The following is a 27,342-nucleotide window of genomic DNA, read 5'->3' on the forward strand; positions in this document are numbered from 1 at the left end:
GAGGCAGGCCTGCCTCTACCTCAGCCAATGTTTGTATTATACCACACAATGTACTTGTTTTCACCTCAACTGTCACCCAATTGAAGTCTGAGTGAGAGTTGTGTGAACACATTTATAAATGGACTCACATAAAGGAGTGTTATATTCTTATTTATTTTAATTCTTCCTGTTTATTAATACACTTCATTTGTGTTGATATACTGTGTCATGGCTGCTGCAGACGAGGCTGTATAAGGTCTGCAGTAGACTCATGTGTTGGCATACTACTGTAGAAGTTGGGAGGCATGGCTCTGTCAGTGATCGGAGCTCCCTCAGCCTCCAGTCCCCTCCTTATTGCTGCTGCGTTTTATCAGCAGCCCGTACTGCGCATGAGGCGCTGCGACCACACTGTGCATGTTCCGAGTGACGCATTGCAGGTACCGAGCGACCAATCAGCGCCCAGATATTTAGCCCCCTCACCGCCGTCTCGCCTATTCCGCGTCCACAGAAAATAGTCCCCGCCGCCGCCGTCCGCCCAGCCGCCCCGAGCCGCCCGTCGCTCAAGCCCGCCAAGGGTTCCAGACCCTCCGCTAGGCCGTTTCCCGTTTCTCCCGGCCGCGGGGCCGGGAGGGAAAGGCGGCGGAGAGGATCCCCGCGCCGGGGAGAGCCGCGCCATCGATTTCGTCCCGGGGTGGGCGGAGCCAGCGCGGCGGCGGAGGGATCCGGGGCGGAGGGAGGTGTTTATGAGGAGCGGTTGGCGGCGGTTGGGAAAGTAGTCCGAGTCGAGCCTTCGAGGGGTGAAGTTGTGACTGCTGAGCCTTGCTGGAGCTGCGCGATACCTTCATCCATTCAACATGGTGAGTGACGCCCGCCGACCACCGTACAGCCTGACCCGGGGATTTCCTATCCGCTCTACTGACCTCCTAACCAATGAGGGCTCAGATCCCCCCGGGGAGGGGGCGCCTGTCATCCGGGGATACGCCGGGATCTGACCGCAGGCGCACCTTACGGCCATTGTCGTGTGCCGGTTGACGCACCGTAAGAGAGCTGGTTGTCTAGGCGACCATAGATCTGCTGTATGGTGCAAGGGCCAGCGTGTTAAGGTGTGTCCTCCTCCCAGTGCATCGTCTCCTTATACATTGTACAATCTATGGGCACCTAAACTGGCAAATATGATTGTATGGTCACCCCCTCCCTATACATCACAATGACATCTGATTGTATGATCACCCACCATTACAATGACTGCTTGTATTAGATATTACCTTCTTTGCATGCAATCTAATTGTATGATCTTATTTAGATTGTTCAGAACTGTAGTGACCCGTTTAATGTGTATTTAAGCTGACAGGCCCCATTGCACAATCCTTCAGATCTGTAATGCAATCTGATTGTATGATCAATGCCACCCCCTGAATATGCCCGCTTGTATTGGCTATTCATCTTGCTGATCGTATGCAATCTCTAAAACCTATAGTGACCCCCTTTAACATGTATGGAAGCCGGGAGGCCCCATTGCATGACAGATCCGAAGGATTGTACACAGCCGGCTTACCTAATGCAATCCAATTGTGCAATCGTTAGATTTTTGACCAATTTTAATTGGTGTGTGTATGCAAGACAATCCATTGCATGACAGATCTAATTGCATACAGCCAACTATAGGCTGAACACGTTACCTAGTATAATGTATGGATTTATCAGGTCTACAGCAATTCATATGAAAGTGGGGAGGCCCATTGCATGACAGATCTAAATGATTGTATAGTGGTATGTGGAGGAGCATTGTAAAGCTGGCTGTATACAATCTGATTGTATGATCCTTAGATCCGGCATGCAACGGGCCTCTCCCTGCTGCTATGACTTAAATGGCTTGCTATAGTTCTGATAAATGGAAACAAGATTATACTGGGTATGCTCAGCCTAAATCTGGCTGTATGTGATCAGATCTGTCATGCAAATAAATGGATTAACATCTAAGATTGTATAGTGTTTAGCCGTTACTCCTGATGATGCTGAGTTTTGCGATTGGATACATTTGTGTAACAATGAACTTTGCTGGTTATTGCATTGAGTAGTGGTTGGATATATTCACACTGGGTGGCTGGATACATTGTATCAAAGAATAAGACTTGACACTTCTAGTATGATTAGAAATGGTCATCTACACAGACCTTCAATGGGATGGCAGCCATGTGGTTAAGCTTTAGATTAATGGTATGTTGCTTGTATTCGGGGGTCTATAGGGAGCTGGTCCCATTGTGGGACAGCTGTCCATCATAGTGAAAGATGGGTAGATGACAGGTCTGCTTGGCCAGGGATTTAGCTATGGGGAATACTGAAATAGTCCAATACACATGTTCAGCATATACAATAGTGTGGTCAGGATAGATCTGCCTTGTAAGGCTGAGACATCATTAATGGTCTGTGTAAATGAGCAGCTAGTAGAAGTACAATCTAGCCTATCCTGTGTTTAGTAGGGTTTGCCCCACCTTTGCTGGTTTTGGGGATTAGTGGGGGGGGTTGTATGGCTGTTCTGGGTCAGAGTACTAGTGGGGCTTGCCGTTTTGGTTTGTGGACTAGGCAGCATTAGTAAATGAATGCTGTCATTCATTCAGCATTGCTAGGTGTAGCCTGTGAAAGGCAGGAAGGTGTCTGGTTACTAGGGTTTAAGGCTGAATAAAGCCAGGTCTTGCCGCATGCAGATCTCCTCCCACGCCCTGCCAGTGACTGACAGGCTCTTTGTAGCCTGAAGAGGCTCTGGAGTGGCTGTTACATAATCTGAAATAACCCGTTTTAAAACTGGGTCGTGTAACCGGCGTTGCTCTAGGATATCTGTGAGTGTGGCAGAGCCCTGAGCTCTCATTTTGGCTGGATTTTTCAGCAGCTATTGAGGTTACTGCTGTTCTGCTACAGTGCACGATGTGCCCGTATGTGTGAATAATTATGTGTTTGTAGGATTTCTAGAGATGTAAAATTGCAGGAAGTATATTTCTTGTTTAGGTAAATGGCAAAGAACAGCTTTTAGGCTGGCCTGCTACTATTTTTTTAATTTAAAAAGGGAAGCTATTGCAGGATCGCTATGCTGTCCTGGCCAAAGTTCAGCAGGGAAGTTCAACAAGCCCCTGAGAGGGAGTTGTCCAAAAGGCTTGTCTTAGGCAGTCATCGCCTCCCTAGATCAGGGTGGGTCCAGCCGCATTGTGCTGCAGTTTCCGGCAGGAAGGGTTTCAGTCCTGCCCATTTAGTCTTGGGTGTTGTAGTTTCCCCCTGGGACTGTGCTCAAAGTCTGAATCAAATGCTTTGCTTTCCTCCATTTTTATCCTACAAGGCCAATTTGAATCAATATAAGAACAGGTTTTGTGCATTTGCTCTAGCAGGTTATAGTGTTACATGATCATGGGAGTTGGCCATATGCATTTTCGCAGATCTGTTGGGCATGCTTTCTACTCCTGGCAGCAAAAATGCACATCGGTCTGGTATATGAGCAATGGTATTGTGCATACCCAAGGCCTTAAACATCAGATGTGGAAGAAATGCCTTTAAGAGGTGGAACGGTCCATTCACTAGAATAAGATTTATTCCCCTTTGTTTAATGTTTTCCTGTGTTAAGATAACTTAAGGACTTGCATAGCTGAGAAAAATGGCTAGTTTGTCATTGCAGAACCTGCACTAATAGTATGGATTACAATGTTGGCTTCACAGAATAAGCATACAGAAAGCTGACTTATTTATATTCTAAGTATTTTGAGATGGTGACCCAGAAAAACAAATTGCCATAGGTGATCAAATACTAGTTTGGCCACCTGTCTTCAGGTCAGGCTTTCTTTTCTGTAACTTTTTTTATCTATCTGGCATATCGAGTTAAGACTAACAGTGCCAAAACATGGTTGGATGTTCAAAGCTTGTGTTTGGCTTTAAAGTGGAATTTTTGTCAAATGCAGAACTCTTAATACAGTAGAGCCCATACCGTGTCCCGTATCTTTCTATACACGCTGTACTCTGAGCTATTCATTGGTGTGTGGTTTCAGCATTTGCTGAAATGTCCAAATCTCTGCCCATGGGAGTGTCATCAAACCCAGCCAAACAGCTCAAGATTGAAACCTGGAATTATTTTGGCTGTAGATGTCAGTGGCTGGCAAGCAGCTTCTGCATATCACTGGAGTTGGAGTATAGCTTCACTTCATTGTGAATAGTTGGAAGCATGTTTGATACCTGAAGGGACTGTTCCAGAGTAGCCAGCTCCTGGAAGTTTGATGTCCAGCCCCCTTGTAGGCGCTACATAGATTTTTAGCATTTTAAATACAATTCCTTTAGGCCCCCACTTCCTACATGTTACATTTACATACTTTATTGATTGAACGCCTTTTTTGGGGTGCTACTTAAAAGGAATGAGATTGCAGCAAGGCAGTTGTTGCTCTGCGTAAGCAGACAAGTAACATTGTGGGAGCCTTTCCAGTATGGGTCAGCTTGTACCGAGGCCTCAGCTCTGGCACTGGTGACTATCTCAATTTTCTGCAGTTCTGTTTGGGTGTGTTTTGACTACAGGTAGTCCTGTATTGAGCTCTTGACTCCACCTGTTTCTCAGTTGGCAGCCTGGTCAAGTAAATAACATGGCCTACTAAGCAGACCTCCAGATTGGCTTACAGCACACCAGACTATCATTGACATTGGGGGATGGTACAATACCTTCCACGTTTTACCACAAGCCTGTTCTGACTTGCCTGGATGGCCAACATGAGGAATCGTTGACATATTTTTACTTGGAGTAACTGCAGTCTGCTCACAATTTGTAACATTTTTGCCATTCTGAAACTTTCCTCCATCCACTTTGCATATTTTATATATACTGTGATTCTGTATTTGCTAAATATGCTGCAGAAATCTCCACCTAAGTCTGGTTGTATCCATTTTAACTGGACAGCTGAAGCTGCTGCCTGTCTACTTCCTGGATTTACAGGCACACCTGCAGCTCTCATTGGCCCTCTTATGATTCTCCCCCTCCCTCCTTGGCAAACTCTCAGAGCTGTGAATGTTGTAAGCTTAGGCTTTTTTTTTTTTGACAAGAAACAGGAAGTGGGCTGTGTAAGATATATTCTGGCAGAAATGGTTTACTAGCCAAAGTTAAAACCATGGCTGAGGATTTAATGGTGGGGAAAGATGAAGAAAATCACTGAAGTTCTGCTTTTAAGTTCTCACAAACAAGGTTTTTTTTGTTTGTTTTTTTTTTTTTTACAAAAAAAAATGAATTCTGTGACAGTCTGCAAATGGAATTATGTTTGGTACCTGTGGTCTTTAGAATGTTGGTCACCCATCACATGCTATAGGGACATGTCTGAGCTCATGATCTGCATACTTTTTCCTACATGTGTTCTTGGCACTGGTTTCCATTTTCAATAAAATTGAAGGCTTGCTGACTTCATGTTCTGGGATCTTCTCCTGGCTAAAAGTTTAAAATCACTGACCTAGGCCATGTCCCTGACCATCCTATTTAGGTATAAAAGGAAAATTTTAGCAGTGTGGGGGGGAGATATGTGGTCCTTGGTTCTCAGGTATAGCATACAATTGGGAGTAGCAATAATCTCAACAGTGAAGTACCCTGCAGTAGTCTATTCTAGTTATGTGGTGGCCTATATTTTGAATCTGGCAGTATAATGGGATAAAGAGCAAGGTAGCAATTCTGCTGTAGTACAGAATTTTAAAACTGAAATATACCCTGCTCATGTTTGTGACTTCCTGGTTCTTCCCTTTCTCCTCCATGGTTCAATTTCTGTTTCTGCATGCAATGCATACGTTTTTATAGTGCTGTAATGTCAGAAAGCCAACCCCTTCAGCACCCTATTGGGTGGATTTGGGCACCTAGTAACATCTTGATGGGTGGCTTTAAAACCACCCCATGTAACATCCACACGTGACAAGCCTCTGATTGGAAGAAATGCAGTGAATGAAAAGGGTTGGGACAGTCAAGGTGGGAAGCAAAGGGCTAAATGTCAAACCTGGAAATGTGGGTTCTGATTTGCTGCAGCTTGTATTGGACAGTAATAAGCAGGGTATGCAGAGAAATTGTGCTTGGCATTCTTTAAGTACAGGTAGGTGAACTTGTACAACTGATACTGAAGGCAAAGCTGGAGATTAGATGGAAAGACTAACCTGGTCTATAACTGCAGATGGCTCATTTACTTGGCAAAATAAAGGAACTCTGAAATCGAGGGTGCAAATTGGAGTAATCTGCTAAAGCCAGCAGGCATTGGTGGCAAAAAGGTCAATGGCACCCAGCTATCCTGGGACCAATCATTGGGATTTTATAGACTGCGTGATAAGCAATGCACTATAAATGGAGCTCCATAGCATCCAGTTATGATTCGTCTTTGGTCTAGAATGTTGCTTGGACTCTAGTCCCTGTAGGGGCACGTTTTTGTTCTTCAGACTGGTTAACTGTCCATTCAGCACTCCCTGGAATGCTAAGGTGTGGGAGTGGTTGCCTCTGGCTCTCAGCAAGGTACTGGGGTTGAGCCAGGATAGTCGGTCTGCTGGGATCTGTCCAAATGCCAATCAGCCAGTCCAGTCTCTGGAGAGATCCTGACTTTACAGGTCACAGGTGTGCAGATCAAAGTGCACTCATGTGACCTACAGAGGTAGGGACCAAAGGGCTTTGCGCTTTTTTTTTTTTTTTATATATTCAAACACTTCCAACAACGCAAGTGCATCCTCCCAGAACCATGAATCTGGTTACTGTCCTACAGACACAGCTGATTGCAGTAAAGGGCCAATAAGTGGCCCTTTACCTTGTGATCAGCTGTATCCAATCGGCTAATTGCATGTAAACAGATTTTCCAGTGATCAGCATTCCTTTCCTCATGTCATGTTGCAGTGAGGGGAGATGGTAATGAGAAATTCTGACGGGGCCTTTTTTACACTTTCATCAGTGTAGAATTGGTTGCTAAATTTTATAACCAACTTTTTTTTTTTATCACAATCTGTTCTCTCCATACTCCTTATGCAGCTGAGGTGGGGGCGAAGAAACTGCAGTGCACTAATCTTCACAGTGAATGGCTGTGCAGGAGGGTCAACACAAGGCTTGGCCATTAAAGCCTACACAGAACAAATGCAGCCACCACATCTAGATTGGTAAGCTGCAGTATATTTTTGTTTTGGTTTTAATGCCATAACTCACCCAGTTGTGCTGCTCTACAGTTGGCTCTGACTTTCATATTTCTGCATTCATTTAATGTATTCCCAAAACTTCTTAGGCAGTCTATGAATAACAATCAGTTGTGCTCTTAACCAACTGTAAAGCCATCAAATAGTTCTGCAGCTCCCTGACAACTGTAGATCTAAGGCTTCATGTACATGGGACATTGTTAAACCTCTCGACTTGACAGCTAGAAACACAGGTGTCTAAAAAGCTTTAGGCTTGGTTCACACAGGGGCGACTTGTCCAGGCGACTTCGCCGCCTGACAAGTTGCGCCCCGTTCTGTACTACGGAACCGTTCTAATATAGGAGTGACTCAAGTCGCTCCAACTTAGAAAAAAGGTTCCTGTACTACTTTTGCGGTGACTTCGGGCGACTTGCATTGACTTCTATACAGAAGTCGTTTTGCAAGTCGCCGCTCAGGTCGCGGCGCTGCAAGTCGTGCCGCCTGTGTGAATCGAGCCTAACTTGTGTTTAGCCGCTTGCTTTTAGAAGTGTTTGAAAACATTTATCTTCAAAATGACCCAAAATGAAATGTTTGTAAACTAAATGCGAATTGCTGCATTTAGCTGCGTTTTTTGAAATTCCTCTAAACACAGCTTCTGAACTTTTTTATTAGTTATATTTTGTTCCAAAAAGACCTCTAAACACAACTGCCTAGAAATGACTATAAATTAACCTATGTACTTAATAACAGGGGAGTTCAGGAGAGGGGAAGAGAATGGCCAACTGCTCCTAAAAATCTGTCTACCAACAGCAGAGTACATGAGGCCTAAATTGGCAGTTTTCTATGGCTGTACGTTGCATAACACATGGGCTGCAGATGCTGTATTCCAACCTGTGTAAAGGGCTGCTGTCTCAACCTTTTTCAATGTTGACTCTTGTGACAAATCTAGCCTCAGCACCACATACTGTTGCTCATAAATATAACTTGGTGCTATTGTTCAGACACTGCTTCCTTTAATTCCAGGCAAATAACCCTATATTCAGAGGAGATCACTACAATGGTGTTTAAAACGGAGCTGGCAAGCAAAAGTGCAAGGTCTTAGCCTATTGGCCAATGAAGGCTCTCATACATGGACATCCTGATACTGCACTTACGGGAGGGTAAAGGGTAACTTTACCATATGGTCTCATTAGCAGACGAGTTGCACTTCATGTCTCAGTATGTGGGGCATGACTAAGGCCTGTATTGGCTTGTGGTCACTTTCAGAGACTTTCAGAAAGTGGTGTTGAGGTGGCCACCATGGTAGATGCATTTGCTTGTCCTGAGCCCTTCAATAAAAGATCAGTGATTACTCAAATCTGGGAGGACTAGTTGGGTTTGGCAGCAGTGCATTTGCTCTCTTTACAGAGTTGTGGCTGTAGGTACACCTCCTACTACAAGAATACATGCTGGCTTTGTTACAGAATTAAATGCAAAATGACTTTTCAGGTACTCTGGCATTACTGGGCTTCTAGATGTTTCCTAGAACATGAAACCTTTAGGTCTTTATTTGGTGCCTGTGTTGAATGACTAGCATAAAGTTACGAATCTATTGGTTAAGCCAGAACTTTTACAACTTAAAGCGGAGGTCCACCCTAAAATGGACCTTCCGCTCATCGGAATCCTCCCCGTCCACCCCCCCCCCCCCCCCCCTCTGGCGCCACAATTGGCACCTTTCAGGGGGGTGCAGTTACCTGGATAATCCAGGTAACTGCACCCACTTCCGGGATAGCTCTCTGCGGAAAGGGGCGTATATTACACCCCTTTCCGCAAGTGCCCGCACCCTTCCACAAGTGCCCCGCTGCCTGCTGGGAAACACACGGATCCCAGAGGCAGCGGGGACCGTCCTTATTGCACAGCACGACTCGAGCATGCGCAGTAGGGAACCGGGAAATGAAGCCGAAAGGCTCCATTTCCTGATTCCCATACCCAAGATGGTGGCGGCAGCACTCGAGTGCCGATCTAGAGATCGGCTTCGGGTGCCAACATCACGGGCGCGCTGGACAGGTAAGTGTCACTATTTTAAAAGTCAGCAGCTGCAGTATTTGTAGCTGCTGGCTTTTTAAAAAAACGCGCAGTCCCGGCGGACTCCCGCTTTAACTCTTACTGGCAATTCTCTCCATGTAAAAAATTCTTGCTAGAAAATTACTCAGAACCCCCAAACATGTTTTTTAGCAGACACCCTAGGGAATACAATGGCAGTCATTGACGCTTTTTTTCTGTATCTCGCACGGTATTTGCGCAAACTTTCAAACAGTTTTTGGAAAGTTTCACAAATTAAAATCAGTAAGCCTTTTTTAGATTTCTTTTTATTTGAGATGGGGGGGTCAATAAGACCCCACATTTTTCTTACCCCCCCCCCCCCCCCCCCTGATCTCATGCTGACAGCCATGATCGTGGCTTCGTGTCATTTCTGGGCACCTGGGCATGCCATCATAACGTCGCGCCTGGGCCTCCGACTGTCCAATGGCCAATTCTTTCTCCAGTTCCCTGATGGCGCAGGAGAGCCAGAGAAGCGCTGGGGGGGCGGGGGGCTACAAGAACAATCAAGTGGTGAAACTGCCACTATGATTATTGTGCACAGAATCCTGGCAGCATAGAATATCTGAATGATACCTCTAGCTGCAGGCATCATTCAGATATTCCCCCTCCCAAAGTCAAGGATGCCCTTTTACTATGGCTGGGTATTGAAGGGGTTAAAATGGAGCTTCTTCAGGAAAAGTCAGCAGCTACAAGCGCTGTAGCAGACTTTTTTTTAATTGTCCACAAATCCAGTGGTGTCTTCACCCGAGGTAATTTATTTTCAATCTGCTTTTGGGTGGTGCTGCTGTAAGGAAATCCTGCAGTGAAGACTGTCTGGTTTCCTACTGCACATGTGCAGAGCATGGTGCACTTTGTGAATGGTCTGGTGGGGTGAGGAGGCCAAACTTCCAGCTGACTTCACTGTGGCAGAGTTGCCCAGAAGTGGGTACATGTCAAAACCAGGTACCCACTTCACACCTTATTTTTAAATCTGACTGATTTATTTATCATAATTAATAAAATGCTTCTGAGGTAAAAATCTATTAGGGCCGGTTCACACAGCGAGGCGATGCGACACGGCTCGCCTCGCCTCGCTCCCGCAAGTCGCCCCCGTTCTGTACAATGGAACCGTTCTGAGAGGAGCGACTCGAGTCGCACCGACTCAGAAAAAAGGTTCCTGTACTACTTCTGGGCGACTTCGGGGGCGACTTGCATTGACTTCTATACAGAAGTCCTCTGCAAGTCGCCGCTGAGGTCCCCGCAGGTCACGGCGAGGCAAGTCGGAGACGCCGCGCCTCGCTGTGTGAACCGGCCCTTAATGTTATAGTTAAAATACATTCATTTAGTTCAGCATTGAGCTTGGTTATGTAGCATGAGGCTGTATATTCTGCAATATTTAAATTTTTTGGTAAACTCCAAGAAATCCTAGTCCTGCAAGGTGAGAACATACACTGGCAATGTGTTAGTTAAAAAATCTGAGTAGTTCCTCCAACTATGTGTGAATTAACCTAAAATCTGCTGTGGTTTTACTAACATGACAGCTTATTCTAAATGGGGAACATTTCAGTTTGTTTAAAGAGCACCTGTCCTTTCAGATCCATCATGGCAGCGCTTGTTGGCTCACCTGCTGCTGCCCCATCCCTTGCCTTGTTTCATTGCTGCATCACCCGTCCCATTAAAGTGAATGGGATTGTTGGTGAGTCAACAGCAGCTCAGGACAGAACAGATGACAGTTGCTCTTTAAAAAATTTTATGATTTAAATCAAGCATCTTTACTGGTGTCTTTTAAGACCCCTTTCACACCAGGGCATTTTGCAGGCGCTATAGCGTTAGAAATGGCGCCTGCAATCCACCCTAAAGCTGCACCAAGTCCTGCCAGCAGCTTCTTTGGAGTGGTGTGTTTACCGCTCCTCCCTATTGAAATCAATGGGGCAGCGCTGTAATACCGCTGGTTTTAACACTTTCTCAGCTGCTAGTGGGGGGCAAAAGCAGAAATGTGCCGTATATCCGGTGGTAAAACGCTGCTAAAAACTGAGTTTTACCCCCCACGCTATGGATGGTGTGAAAGGGGTCTAAATGAAATCCACCCTGGAGGCAAATTGCAGAGCTCTGCTTTACATGCAAACAGATCAGTAAACTTGATGCTGTTTGTAGTCCAGATTGCACTGTATAGGAATCGGTTTAGCTGTAGTTGTTCCGGCTACCCTGAATCCTGGGTTCTGCATGAACTTTCTCAATGGAAGTTGTGTGCAACACATAGGACAATGTCAGCAGTAACTGACACCCACTGGAGGGGGGTGTAAAGTCTAAGGGTTCATGCACACTGGACGTTCCCTTGCCTCCTTTCTCCTGGCAGCAGAAATATGCTGTGTTTTGCCCCTCATTTAGCAGCATCAATCACTTGGGCATGAATGAATTTCATTAGCCAATGAAATGAGTGCTAAAAAACCATCAACTTTTAGATGCATTTGTTTTTGCTGTGTCCAGCTAAAATGCACCCCCTGAATGCAGTTCTGCATTCACTACCTCAAACTCTAGGAAGTCGGCATGGGAGAATGGCATTTTACTGAGTTGTTAAATTCCCACTCACACTGAATGCAGCTTTTCAATCGCACTACAGCATTTTAAAACATCTGGTCAGTGTAACTTCATGCACAGCTGTCATTGCAAGTTGCACATGGAGTCACCAAAAGCCCTGGTTCACACTGGAGTTTTTTGACATGTCAAATCGGTGGCAATTGCTGTCAATGGCACTGTCCGGTGCAGCACTACACCAATTTTAAAAGGTGATTTCAGGCTGCAGGTTTTACATTGACATCTGTGCAGACACCTGTACAGACGTCTCTAAAATTGTAGCCAAAATCAGGACTGACATACAGGAGTGAAATCATGCGAGTTCATCTAAACTTGCACTCTGGGGGGGGGGGAAGGTGCACAAACCTTTTTCAGACCTGTAAGGTGGAGTTGCACCAATTTGGTTCAATAGGCACAAAAGGTGTTAAGGGTTAAGGGGCTTCAGTAAGCTCCAAAAGTTTAGGTGCAACAGCAGTGTGCATGAGGCTGGGCTTCTGCAGACAGGAAGTGAGCTTGCTGCAATGCCTTTCAATTCCAGTTTCTGGGTAGAAAATCAAACGGCACTATAGCCTTCAAGGATAGGATGCAAAAGCAGATGGAACAAGAGGCTGGAATTTAATTCAAAACGGATCACATTTTAACAATTTTGTGCTGTAGTCTCAAAATAACCCAGGCAATGTTTGTGCTTGCATTTGAGCCTGTTTAAAGATTGCTTGCCAGGGCCAGTTTTGCACCAAAGCTAGCTTTACCTGACACCAGATTTGGAAAGTTTATTTCCAGGTATTCAACAGTCTCACTTGAAGGTGGGGGGGGGGGGGGGGATTTTTATATTTTCTCTGGCATATGGACAAATCTCATTGAGGCCAACATTGTTATGCCATACTAAAGTGTGTTCGAACCCCCCCCCCCACATCTACTACAGCTTTTGAAGATGAAATGCCTCATGTATTAAGGGCAGCTACAGGTAATTTGGTTATAGACAAGGCTTTGCAGTGGGTAGTGCCTCTAGTTCACTTTTAAAGTATTATCCATTCACACTAGAATGGATGAAATATCCTAAACTGGGTCATGTCAGCCCCTCCTTCCCTCCCTGAGTAACTTGTATAATGGGATTGCCTGCTTTGAAAGGACTTTTCTTAGTCGGTAAATGAAGTCAGATTTGTATGGCACAGCTAAATTTTTAGTTGTGAAAGCGCCAGGTGAGGAGTTCTGGAAATGCTCTTGCCTGCTGTGTATTCCAGATTGACACCACTACAAAGTCTTGTCTCCAGCCTGTCTAGCAACAAGGAATCTTAAAACATTGCCAAAAACCTGCCTATGCAGGTAAGGGCTAATCTGTAGATGAAGGCAAACTGCAGCTTTGGCTGAAATTGAATGCCCTTGCTAGAGTGTGGGGACTTGTATCCCTGAGAGCGTGTTTGAAACTCCCAGAGATGGTATCCTCCTATCCTGCCTTGTTGCTAGGATGTTAATATACTCCTAGTTCCTGCAAACTCCCTTTTGTGTACTCTACTCCTGTTGCAATAGCTCTGACCTCCAGGAATGCTGACATGGAAGAGATGGTGGACATGCAGGTGTTTTGAGATCACTCCTGTGATGGTGTGCAGTAACTGCTGGTAGTCTTGGCAACATCTAGGGCAGGATGATTCCAACTGTTTTTCAACCAGGCTTTGGGAAGTGCATAGATGGCCTACACCTATAGTAAAAGCATGAAATTGTTGTCAAGTGGCAGTTTCGTGTAACTAAGCTAGGGACTCTAACCCTTTAAAACATACTCCAGTCCATTCCCACCTGAGCATTTCATTTTAGTGTGGGCCTGCAGTACATATCTCAAACATGCACTAGTTGGGAGATATTGTACACACTGTCAGCTACATCACTGGGACATGTGATCTGAAGATGGCACAGGTGACATCCATGTGCTGTAAACAGTGGCTCGTGCAGGAGTGACTTCATTGTGGCTCCAGCCACTCACACCACAGCAGTCTGCAAATCTGGGAAGATGGAAGCCATGACAGCTTGCTGCTGGAAGGGCTTTGTTCTAAGGCAACACATTATGGCTTTACCTTGCAGGTTCCAGAGAAATCCAATGGATAAATACTTCTGTAACTTTATGAATGCATTCAGGTATAAAGCTTTAGAACAGGGATAAGCAATTAGCGCACCTCCAGCTGTTGCAAAACTACAAGTCCCATCATACCTCCTGGGTGTAATGCTTGTGGCTGTCAGTCTTGCTATGCCTCATGGGATTTTTAGTTCTGCAACAGCTGGAGGTCCTCTAATGGCATATCCCTGCTTTAGAACTACTTTACGCACTATTAAACCTAGGCCTTGTGTGACACTTGTACTTGTGTACAACTAAGCTAAATCTAGGAAACTGAATAAATATAAGCCTAACTTCTGCTCAACAGAGCATCTTTATCTTTGTCAACTTTTGGACAAGGCTTTTGGCTATTCAGTCAAATGTGATTTAAAAGCTGGAAGGTGCATACAGTAGTGGCTATTCTTTACTAGTGACGGCAATTGTTATCACAGCACAACTAAACTAGGATGCAAGGCTGCAGTAATATGGGGAGGGGTAGAAGATGTTTAGACTATTTGCATAGCGCTCCTATAAAGAAAAGGGTGTTCTATTTTAACACAAGCCTCTCGTGTTTTTTAATCGTTGGAAAAATAATTGCAGGAAACTCCCCATAATTGCATTCCTGAAAATCCTCAATGTTCTGAAACTGGCTTCAAAGTGGAACTGATCCCTCTGCTCAGGAAGCTGCAATCTTGGCCTTCTATTAAAATCTGCAGCTTCCATGGTGCTGCACACTTGACCAACTATGTCTGACACAAGCCGTTCGAGTGCTTGAAAGCTCAAGTAGGCATAAGCACTGGCAGTTGTGCCAATAACCAGACATGCATTGAACATGGCCTACACCAGGGATATGCAATTAGTGGACCTCTAGCTGTTGCAAAACTACAAGTCCTGTCATGCTTGTGGCTGTCAGTCTTGCTATGCATCATGGGAATTGTAGTTCTGCAACAGCATATGCATATCCCTGGCCTAAACTGTACATAATGTTGTAGGCAGGACTGCTGCAAACATTGATATTTGGTTTTAAGGAAGTAACATTTGAACATTTCTAAATTTCTTTCCTTTTGGGAAATGGCTTAGTAAAACTATAGGCAAATTGTGTGGGTTTTTTTTTTTTTAATTTTATCCCCCCCCCCCCCCCCCCCTCTAGAGTATAGATGCCAATCTATCACCTGTCAGTTATTGCCAGCTGTGTCCCCATGGGGAGTCTTCTCCTTTGCATGTCTCACTCAAAAAGTAATTGAGTGAATCTCTATCACCAGTGGTCCCATTAGTAGCTTTCTATTCTGTGATGGATATGGTGGTTTTTTGTTTTCTCCTATCCTTGTATGAGCAAAACTGTTTTAATGCCTGAATTGAGCGCCACAAATGAGTTTAGTTTTAGGCTTGATCTATACTAGGTTTGAGGAATGAAACCTGTGAAGTGTGGCTTTAGAAGTGTCTAAAATCTACCACTAATCTGAAGGTGATCCATGTCTGAATATTTCAGAGGCAATTGATGGGCAGCAATGTATTGCCGCCTCACCACTTGTTCAACCATTTTTTGCCAAAAACGCACATTGTTGCATTGTGTGGGGGCTGTTTGGTGCTTCACTGTCCACTTGATTGGGTCACTATCTTTGGTGTGAAGCAATGCAAATTCAAAATGTAGTGACACCCCTGTCTGGTGCCCTTTGCAGCTTAATGGGGAGTGGATAGTCAAACAGTTCATCTGCACAACTAATTGAGGCCTACATGCCATATTGCTCAACAGGAAGTAAATTGTGGGTGCCTCATGTTTGGTGCTCTGAGTGTTCACTCTAATTTTAGGTTGTAACCAGATAATTTGGAGTTTTATTTGGCATATTTAAATTGTACTCTGCTTAAAATTGTGGTAAATGCTTTGCTGCACTCTATTGAAACCAGAGGAAATCTGTTCATTGCAGCACACTTAAATTTGTTCCCTGGTCTTATGAGAAACTTTTTTTTGTATGTGGTCTCAAATTGGGGGGGGGGTTCCTCCATGGCACTTTCAGAGTGCTCTTAGCTTCTTGGTTACTCAGACTCCCACCCACCTTACCCAGCAGGCTTGAGGACAACCTTCTGTGACTTATTTATGTAATTGCTTGTATCTAGTGGCGCTTCAAAGGGATCACCAATGTTCAGGCTTTCATAGCTGAAAAGTGATGTGTCAACCATGTTTGAATCGGCTTTATTTTTTAATTTTTTTTTTTTTCTACAAAGGGAGTGACTATAGACTTGGGCTTATTCCCCCCCACACAATTGTGGGCCTTTTCATGTACATGGTGCATTGGGCTTTCCTTCAGTTTGTAGGTTCTTCAAAGAACTAAGTTGTACAAATTGTACACTAAAGCAAGATTTTCAGTGCATCTTGTGATTTATGTAATTGTTCACAACACTGACTGTAACAGGACCATACCAGTGTGCAAACTTATGTTAATCTGCTTTTTAGTTTGGCTTTACTAAAATGTTGGTGTAGCATTAAAACCCATGTGAGGTTTTGTCTCTGCCAGGGCAACTTATTTCCATTGAATTGTCACCAGAACAGGAATGAAAAGCATCTTTCTAGGGGGTATTTTGTGGTCTTTGAGTTGCTACTGCTCTCCCCATTGGACAGAGGCAGTCAATTGGCTCCTGCTGTCAATCGCAGCCAGTGGGGAAAGGTGGGTTTGAGACATGTTCTGTGTATTGCTGGACATGGAGCTGGCTCAGGAGCAAGCACACAAGTGTCCCCATAGCCAGCAGCTTGCTATGTGGACACTTGGCAGGGGCCCAAAGCACTGACGGGACCTCAAGAGAATTGGGCCTCTTTCTAAAACAATTAGAGAATGTATATATATTTTTTTCTCAATCAAATGGGGTGTGGGGTTTTTTTTTTTTTTTTCTTACCAATTGGCTGTCATGGACTTTTTAGGCCCTATAGTGGGTAGCTTGGCTTATTAAGCCTTGTTCACACCATGGTGCAAGGGCACAACCAATTGTTCTCTGCCCTGTTTACACCACAATGTGCAGATACTTTCTGTGGGAATCTGCAACATGTATGCGGTTTTCTGCACTGGGCTAAACAGACATTCACATTGGTGTGAACGAGGCACATAAGTGATGGGAAATGAAGGGAAAACTGCAACCTCAGTTTCCATGCATGTATGGTGTGAACAAGCCCTCAGAGTTGAAGGTTAACTGGCTGGATTGCCAGAAACTGTTGCAGCCAATGACTGATATTGATGTGTTGGTAAAAAAATTGAATACAGCTCTAAGGCCTCACACCAGTTATGCTCTGCAACAGCTAAAACAATTGTGAGTGTGTGACTTGATTTGCTATTTCTAAAGGCAACTTTTAAAATGTTTATACTTGCCTGTTCTGTGTAATGGCGGTGCATCCTCAAACCTGTTCTGGGGTCCCCTGCCAGCACTTGCCCAGATGTGTCTGAAACCCAAAACCCAGCCCCCCCCAGGATTTGATGGACAGTGGTAGTAGTGATCTGAAAGCTGCTTGAAATTTCCTTACCTTGTATGACCAGCATTGGACTTTGTTTCAGTGGTTCAGTTTGAGAATGTTTAGCACAAGAAAATCTAAATTTTTTTTTTTTTTTTATATGGCTCCTGTAGAGGCCAGCATGGTCCTTGACCATGAATAGGATAATCTGATATCTGCTCATTACTTTAAAAGCCTCTGACTGCTTTTCAGTTGCTGCATCACTCAGTAAGGTAGTATGGTGGGGTGTGTTTTTTTTTTTTTTTTTTTTTTTTTTTTTTTTTTTTTTTTATACACACGTATGCAGTATTTTGGTTTCTTCAGTTTTCTTTAAATGAAGCAAAGTATAACTAAAAAACAATTTATCTGTATGGCTTGGTTTAGGATGATTGTCATCTGTTTTCCTCTCCCTAAGTGGTGGGCTTTCTAGTAGTAGCTGATCAGCCTTTATCACAAGTAGTGTTCCACTGCTCAGCCCAGGTCTGCTGTTTCACCAGGAGGCCCAAGCAACCAGCAATCGCATCTGTTGGCTAGAGACACTAACCAAGCAGATTGGATCTAGTAACCTGGAAACAAAGCAATGTCATGACATCGCTACCGGATTACTCATCCTAAAGGTGCCAGTTTTAAGTGTTCAAAAAACGCCAATCTTAGCATTTTGTATGTTTTATGGGCAAAAGGAGGGTTGTTTGGAGTCTTGTAGCCTCCATAAAGAATACCTGTCACAAGGGATGGCTGCATGCCTTGTGACAGATTAAAACTTGCAGAATATCAGCCTTAAAGGCAGCTGCAAAATCAGTATTTTGTATTGGTGGTCCCCCCCCCCCCCCCCATTATAAGGCATAGTTGGTTGTAGGATGATCGTTGTGGAATCTAGACAGGCTTGTTTTTTCTGGGTGTATTGTAAATGCAGAGGAGAAACTCTAACTTTTTTTTTTATATTTTTTTTTCCCAGGCTGATCAACTGACAGAAGAGCAGATTGCAGGTATGTTTCTAAACTTTCCTAGCACTCAGTAGGCCCCCATGTCTATTTCTTGTATTTGAGGGCCCAGCAGTAGAGCTGGGTGATTTTTCATAAACTTACCCCCCCCCCCCCCCCACCAGTAGTCACTTCTAATGATTCATGGCCAGATCATGTGATTATCTTGATGCCCCTTGAAGGGGTGCACATACTACTGGCTATAGACTATAAGATCATTGGAACCCGTCTTCAAAAACATTTGGCCATGAGAGCAAACAATGTCCTCCATGTAATGACCAATATTCAATGGACATTTTTGTTTTGTTTTTTCAATTGTTTAGCTGTGTGTGTGTGTGTCCCGTCCCCCCTAGGTCTGGAATTTGGAAGAAAGTACCTACTGAACAGAGTAATTGGACACCCTTGACAACATTTCTTCACAGCTAGGTCACCACTTAAACCAACTTTGCCCACTCTTGCTCATGTAGAACCTTGGGTCACTAGGTGCTGATTGTACATGGATCCTTGGTAGAAACACAAATGAAACCTTGCCCCCTCCTGTAATTCCAATTCCAGCTGAAGTTCTTTTAACACAAGCAAAGCTTAATTGTGAAATGCTGTACATTTCTTGGGTGTAGAATGGAGACTTTTATATGGATACTTGCAGGCACTAGAAGGAACTCACACTGGCAATATTGCTTGAAGGGGGAAATTAAAATTTCAGGCCAACAAACTTGTCATTGTACAGGTAGGCACATCAAATTTAGGGAACTTATTGTAACGACAGCTCTGGCTTGTCATTCTGTAGCTGGTGCTTTAGTTTCTTGTCCATCTGTTGCTGTGTTCAGGATGCATCTGCCTTGATTGGCTGGGCAAAGGGGGACCCAACTCCCAGACATGTAGCAAAGATCACTTGAATATCTGTAGGATTGCCAGGATTTTGCACTGAGCTCTGCATGCAGCTGTTCATGTGCAATTCACAAACAGCATGCAGGGAGAAGATTTTATGGCACAAGGCAAATGGTATATTGTACCATAAATGTGTCTGCCAGTTATAAAACCGCTTTGGCAAGGCATGGTGTGCTTATTGGCTGGCTGTATGCAATGTGGAACTACTGCATTGCTGTAAATTTAAGGAGTCTTAATTGTGTAACTTACTAACGTGGTGGATATAAAAAGTATAGTATATATTAATGAATGGTGTTCTGTTTCTAGAATTCAAAGAAGCATTCTCACTATTTGACAAGGATGGTGATGGCACTATTACAACAAAGGAGCTGGGCACAGTGATGAGGTCGCTTGGGCAGAACCCAACAGAGGCAGAACTGCAGGACATGATCAATGAAGTAGATGCAGATGGTAAGTCCTGTACACAGGTGAAACTCGTGCCTGCTTTTATCAATGCATACAAACAGTAAGATCTTCCTAAAATCTATAGGATATGACTTTGTTGACTTTCATTGGTTTTTAATTTTATGGTGAATGTTTGCATGGAGGCTTACGAGTCTTGTCTCTTTACAGGCAATGGAACAATTGACTTCCCTGAATTCTTGACTATGATGGCAAGGAAAATGAAAGACACAGACAGTGAAGAGGAAATCAGAGAAGCATTCCGTGTGTTTGACAAGGTAACATCCTATTTTGTATGGGGGTTTTTTAACAGTAGAGATCAGCATGAATGCTACCCTGAGCTAGTTTTTAAATGCCTAAAAGCTCCTCGGATTGGTTCTTTCAACCTCTCACTTTTGCTGCTTGGTCTAAATGTGAAATTTGACAATTGGGCAGATCAGCAGGTGAAAGTCCTAGAAAAATGGTGCAACTATATTTAAAGAAATGCTAAGTTTCAATATAATCTTTCTGTTGGATTTAGTAGGATGGTGTTTTTGTGCAATTTGTATAATGCAACTGTTAAATAAAAATTAAGGTATGGGTATGCTAGAAACATCCATTAGCTTCCCAGGCAACTCAACAGATTCAAAGCATACACAATGTGACAAGTTCCAAGATGTATAAAATAACTAGGAGGATGTAATGGTAAGTATCTCCAACTTCCCAAGCCTATGTAAAAAGCCCTAACATAATGCAACCCTACAGGTTAAATAATGAGACATAACGGGGCCAGAATTCCCCTCATGGCCAACTTAGGACAAAATCTAAAACCATCATATATGGTCAGATACATATGAACAGCAAGGGAGGGGGTTTCCAAGCTGAATGCATGCACAAGGAGTGCAACAGGAAGAGTAAGGCCTCATGCACATGAGACGCTGTTAAACGCATGTTCAGATGCAGTTAAACTTTTTTTTTTTTTTTTTTAACTGCCCCTAAACTCATTCAATGTTATCCTATGTGTCCATACACAGTCTCGTTTTTTGCCGTTTTTATGCAGTTAACCTCCTTTTTTTTTTTTTTTTTTTTTTTTTTTTTTTTTTTTTCCAGACGCAAAATGCAGCACCCGCATTTAGCCGCGTTTTGCGTTTATAAGCTTTTAAAGGAACCCAATTTTTTGGACCTGAGAAATCAGAAATATGATCTGAGAATGACATTTTGCAACCTGACTTTGCGGGCCACTTATTGCCAGGAACCCCAAATTCGGTATGCAGACACTGGAACTAGCACTACAACATATCCAAATTTGAGGTTCCTATCACCAAGTGACCCCAAGATAGGGGGGTCGCAAAATGTCATGCACTTTTCTGCATCAGACATACATGGCCTCAAAGTCAACTGTGACCATCTGCAGCAATGTAATTTGGTCATTACGGTTGGGTGTTATGGTAAGTGGTTATCCGTAAGGGTTGGATTGGGGTTAGTGTAAGGGATAGGGTTAGTGTTAGGGCTATTGGTTAGGATTCTGGATATTTTAATAAGGCATTAAAAAATTATACTACCATATACAGCTATGAATTTAAATATATTAATCAATACATATTTCACAAAATATAAAAAATTGGCCAAATTTAAAACAATTATAAAAAAATCTAACTAGGTTTGCTTTTAAATAAAACAATTTGAAACTAGAAATTAATAAATTTTTTAAATCTTAATTTTATTAGAAATAATGAAAACATTTTAAATTGCCACAAGAAAATTTTGATATTTAAAAAAAATTATATATATATATATATATATATATATATATATATATATATATATATATATATATATATATATATATATATATATATATATATATATATATATATATATATATATATATATATATTAAAAATTTAAAATAAAAGAGGAAAATTTATCTGTAAATCTATAGATATAATATAAATATATACACATACCTGATCGTTACCAACAGACGTTCCTCTGGTGACAGTTTCTCATATTGGTGTCCATGAATGTCAGACCAGGTTGTACTTTTTCTAAGAGCAGATCAAATGTGACAATGGACATCCGACAAGTTTTTAAATTTTTAGCCGGGGTAGGTACGCAGCTGCACATACATGTTTGTGAAATATCCAACGGACATTCGCTGTCCCATCAACGGATGGGGCCAATATCGACGAGCTCTGACGACATTTGCGACGATGTTGCTGTCTCAGCAAGAGCAACATCAGGAGCATTTCCTGACACCTATTCAATATGGGATCCATTTCAAAATGTGTACCACAGAAAGGCAAATGCACAACTGCTCTCTATGCTGCTGCTCACTCTGATTAAAATAGCAGAAATAGTTTAAAAAAAAAAATGCTTTGAGCTTGGAGGGTCTCTTTAGATATCTTTAGAAACGCTTATAAATGCAAACGTGGCAAAACAGGCATTTCAGCTTTTTTGAGCAGAGTTTTTTTTCACCTGCGTCTGGTGTGCATGAGGCCTAAAGGGATAAGACAAATGAATGGAAACAGACCAAATGCATACAAAGACACACTTTTAAGAAAACTCTGGCAGATATGAACCCCCCCCCCCCCCACAGTAAGATTGGGTCTCCTTCACCAAAGGCTGACTGGTTTATAGGGATATGTGGCTGTTTTCTAGGCAATCAAGCACAACACTTCTGAAAAGTCAGCAGGGTTGATATCTTGTATGTATTGTGTGGAATAAATTTGGTGTTCAATATTTGAGTTCTCTACACTTATGAAAATTGCACTTTTAGTAAAAGTGGTGGGTTGGGACAATAGCACTGCTAGTTAAGACAAACAAAATACTGCTGCAAGCACCTGACTGGCTTCAGCCCCAGGGTGCCACTACAATTCTGAGATCATATTCACTCCTAAAGAGGGAGCAGCACACCAGTTCTAGCAGAATAGTCAATATATTGATTGCGTTGGTACATATCCAGGTTTAAACATGGCTTGGACTTCATGAGCTTTGATCATTGCCTGTGAATTTCAAGGTCATTGAACCAGTGAAGTGTTATGGGGCCACATGCAATGCTACAGGAAGACTTGGGAATGTACAAAGTGTAGACAAGGTCTGGCATCTTGAGTCTTTCCAGCTTAACATGACAGCTGCTAGACAAGCGGTCACCTGGCTAGGTTCGTTCTTCCCTCTCCTATTACTGGGGGCACTGGGAACTTTAAATGTTTGACTTCACCATTTGTTTGATATGTGTTTAAACAGCCCACTGGCTCAGGTTGGGGCTGCCCTCCAGTGGGAACTCCAGCAGTTTACCAGAAAGAAATTAATATATGGAAGGAGTACCAAGTCTGGCGCACCTTCCATAAATACACTTGGGTTTACTGTGGCAGTCTGGTAACAGTGCAATGCCCTTGCCCCTAACATTGCATAGAAAGGTATGTACACAAGTTGCATGCTTGAGGAAATATACAGTAAAACATGAGTCAGTTTAGTGACAAACTTGTCAGACCTGTACAATGTGTAAACTGGGCATGTAACCATGCATGACCCAAGGCTTTCTACAGGGAAAACCTTCAGATAAGGAATATTGACAGACAAGCTGCATGGTCTTCAGGTTGACAAGTTTTCTATTGGTCCTGTGAAGTCATGAGTTTTTCAAAGAAACTGCAAGTGGTTCTAGGTCCAGGTTTTTACAAGGAACAAACTTGGTCTGGCTTGACACCCATGTGTTTGTGGGGGTGTGGTGTTGTGGGATCGCTTTTAATGGGGCTTCATTTATTCATCTTGTCTCATGCACACAGCATGGGGGGGGTTTACACTCGTCTAAAGCTTGGTGCAAGTTTATTTTTGCAGCTTTTAGTAGCATAAACTTGGCTAACATGGAAGGGTGTTTAGAGATGGGTAAGTCAGATGCCCCTAGAAGCGGCTGTAAAAGTCCAGTGTGCATAAGGCCTAAAGAGGAACTCTACTCCAGAAGCTGTCAGTTTTGCAACAGGTGTTGCCTGGAAGATTCCTACAGCTGATCCTGAATACTGACTGTCCATATGGTTAGACAGGGCTCTGCTTGCTCATGTCAGATTGCTGGTAGGTGAGCAGCACAGCAGTGACTGCTCCATATCTCACACCAAAGCTGACTTGTAGTCAAAAACAGCAGTTCCCAAAACTTAAACTGCAGATTTAAAGTTTCTAAAATGCTTGCAGTCTCCAGTCTTTCCTCCCAAAAAATGGGAAGATGAACCACTGCTGTATAAACTTACCCGTTCTCAAATGCACATGTTTCACATGGGTTATGCAGGGGGGCGGACAGGGGAGCATGTGGGGAAGTGGAAAATGTTACTTGTTTAAACCTTGTGTGCAGGGTGTCTTTTTTTTTTTTTTTTTTATTTATTTTTTTGTAAAGGGCTAATCTATAGCTTGATTTTTGCATATGGGATAACTACAGCATAAACTCTGCAGGTAGTAGTTCTTTGTAGCCTCTTTTGACTGGCACGGAGGTTCTTGCATTTTACCATTCTTCAGCCATGCACTATCTCCTGCTGAAGACTTGAGATATAAACTGTTTTTTTTTTTTTTTTTTTTAGGACGGTAATGGATACATTAGTGCTGCTGAGCTCCGTCATGTTATGACAAACCTTGGTGAGAAGTTAACGGATGAAGAGGTTGATGAAATGATCAGGGAAGCAGATATTGATGGAGATGGTCAAGTAAATTACGAAGGTAGGTGGCTTTCAGATCAGTCCTTGAACAAGTGGGTTTTGCTTACATTATGTATTGGGCCTCAACACAGGTTCCCACTTGCAATTCTTGCTGACAGAAGCTATTCCAATAAAGTGTGAACATGGCCAGCCTTGTACCCTCTCTTCCCCCCCTCCCATGCATTATCCTCTGACTCTAAACTACTTTAAGAGCCTCTTGAACTTTTTCATGAGAGATTTGGTTAGGCTGACCATAGAATCAGTAAGTAGTAAATTCCAATTGTTACTACTGCAGGATAGAACACAATTGCCAATGTATGATGGTTAGACGGAGCATGTGTGAATTTGTGGTTTTTTTTTTTTTTTTTTTTTTTTTTTTTTTTGACAAGCTTTACTGCTAGAACTGCAGTTCTAGAGCCTAAAATGACTACCACATCTAAAATTGATGAACAGTGATTTAATGCTTGGCTTTAGGGATAGCTCTAATGTAAACTATAGTTTCGTTAGTTTGTGAAAAGCTTTAACTTGCTGCTGTATAGGCAAGTAGTTGGAGGCCTTGTTTGAAAGCTAACATTGTTCTAAATCTGTGCTGGTTATAGCTCATGTTGACGACCACCGCTTTAACCACTCGCCGACCAGGGTTATTATTTTTTTTTTTTTTTTTAGCCACTTTGTTTACAAGATTAAATTGGTAATTTTTTTTTGTTTGCTAGAAAATTACTTGTATATTGTATGTATTTATACACCCTAGGGACAGCAGCTAATTAAGTTACAGCCCCTCCAGCTCTTGCAGAACTACAAATCCCAGGAGGCATTGTAAAACTGACTTTCAGACACGACTAGGCATGATGCGATCTGTAGTTCCTGAACTCTATTAGAGGCCATAGTTGCAATTTGGGGGGGGGGGGGGGGGGTGAGGGCGGCTGTTATAATGTGAAGAGATGTTTGCTGCTTGACATGTTACAGGTTAAGCGGTAGTAAACCCGCAATTTTTTTTTTTTTACCACCTGCAAAGCAAAAAACATGAGCTAGTATGCACCGCATAATGGCTCATTATGAAATTCTTACCTTAGAAGGAGGCCCCGACATCTGGCCCGATCCACACTGAGGGGAGCTGACATGCTCCCTCTGCGTTTCTTCCAGGTATTGGGGCTCCGGCGCTGTGAGTGGCCGGAGCCGTGATATCATCATTTCATCCCGGCCGGACCTTTCAGCCGAGAATCCCCTTGTGCGCATGCACTGATGCAGTCAGCGGTGCATACCGAGGGGAATATCTCCTAAACCGTATAGGTTTAAGAGATTTTTTTTTTTTTTTTTTTACCTACAGGTAAACCTTATTATAGGCTTTCCTGTAGGTAAAAAAGTATACAACCACTTTAAATCTGTGCATACTTGTAGAGTGCTGACAAACAGTACTTTAAGGCATTGCCTATGGTGTTTAATGCCTTTTTTACAGGTGCGTTTGGTTTTAGTTCAGCAGTAAAATTAAGGGGCTCGCTGTACTAACTATGCTATGTTGGCTTCGTGGGGGGGGGGGGGAGGAATCGCTGCACTATTATAGCATTGACAGGGGGGAGACTTCTGCATGAACATGCTAGTCAGCGCTTGCAGCATTAGCAGCTTTATCTTATTTTCCCAGCATACCTGTTTGACAAAAGCCAGATTTTCAGCCAGCTGCTGTAGACATTGGCTGGAAGTTGTGCAGTTTCTGTTTGTTCAGCCCATGTACCAGGCTTTAGGTCTCGGATCCAAAAAGTGTCAGTTGCCTGCTGGTGGGATCTTTATTGGTAAAAGAATACATTTGAATTGGTGCATTGACCAATTACTGTTTTTTGTTTCTCTTGCAGAGTTTGTACAAATGATGACGGCAAAGTGAAGACTGTACAGAATGTGTTAAATTTCTTGTACAAAGATGTTTATTTGCCTTTCTTTGTTTGTAACTTATCTGTAAAATGTTCCCCCTTACTGTCAGATTGCATGTATAGTAATTTTAGAATTCCAAACATGTTTCCCATACTGTCACTGTCTTTTTCTTTACAACTTACTCTTTTTGGTTTCCATGAAAAGTTGATAAAGTAACAAATGCTGCATGTGGCTTACTCTGGATTTTTCTCAAAGCCCCTTGTGCACATGGAAGAGCTGGATGAATTGGATCACACAATGGAATATCTGGGCTCTACAGATTTTTATTTTCCTTCTCTCCAAGTTGGATTTCTTCAAGTAACTTGTCTGCTTGTCGGAATGTGGAGTAAACAACTCTAAACTACAGATAGTTAAACAATATTGAACTTATGTTGCACTAATGCAAAGCTGGTATATCCAGATACATGTCTTGTATCCTCTTCCCCCTTTTTTTTTTTTTTTTTTTTTTTTTTCCCCTCTTTATTCTGCCTTCCCTCATTTCTCTGCTCCAGACCTACGTATGGAACATCATCACTATGCTTTTGACAATTTTTTTTTTTTTTTTTTTTCTTCTCTCCACTGTTGTGAAGGGTCTGCATGTGATTTGTAAACTCCTTCACCAGTTAAAGGTTTACTTTTTGGTTTAGCCACTTTTCAGAAAACCTGCTTATGGCACAATTTGCCTCAAATCCATTCCAAGTTGTATATTTGTTTTACAATAAAAATTTAAAAAAAAAATGTCTTTGTTGGAGCTACTGGTGAGAGAATGTTCTAGAAGTTGATGGAGCTTGGTGGCAGGATCATAGCAACTACATTAGTTGCTTGAGCTAACAGATGTGTCATCTTGAGTTTATCAGACTAGAGTATGGGTCATCACACAATTTTTGATGGGAGTCCATGTTCTGCACTACACATCACATTGGAACTAGTTGCTGAGGGCAGTGAGAACAAGTCTTGGGCTGTATTCACACTACATTTTGGATCATGGGCAGCTTTGCCGAGATTGGAAAGCGCAGATGTGTCGCTTGCATTTTGAGATGCCATTCATTTGAATGATGCTAAATTGAACTGCAGATTTGTCACACAATGCATGCTGTAGTCTGCATCACAGGAAGCATTGCACCCAGAAGTTAAGGAGCTACTTTGGGACAACATGCTTCCAGC

General features: G+C 42.9%; 1 protein-coding gene across 1 annotated transcript; it reads left to right on the top strand.

Moving 5' to 3' along the window:
• The first annotated feature begins 674 nt into the window (after positions 1 to 674).
• Positions 675 to 26,544, top strand: LOC143987099 (calmodulin-1). The gene is made up of 6 exons (XM_077485626.1): positions 675 to 836; positions 18,265 to 18,295; positions 19,484 to 19,627; positions 19,790 to 19,896; positions 24,163 to 24,298; positions 26,124 to 26,544. The coding sequence occupies exons 1-6, from the start codon at positions 834 to 836 to the stop codon at positions 26,150 to 26,152; spliced, it is 450 nt and encodes a 149-aa protein (XP_077341752.1). The 5' UTR covers positions 675 to 833; the 3' UTR covers positions 26,153 to 26,544.
• The last annotated feature ends 798 nt before the right edge of the window (positions 26,545 to 27,342 follow it).

Source organism: Lithobates pipiens, unplaced genomic scaffold (genome assembly GCF_037356315.1).
Source record: "Lithobates pipiens isolate NorthernLeopardFrog02 unplaced genomic scaffold, aLitPip1_a1.2 Scaffold_18, whole genome shotgun sequence".
Classification (NCBI taxonomy): Eukaryota; Metazoa; Chordata; class Amphibia; order Anura; family Ranidae; genus Lithobates; species Lithobates pipiens.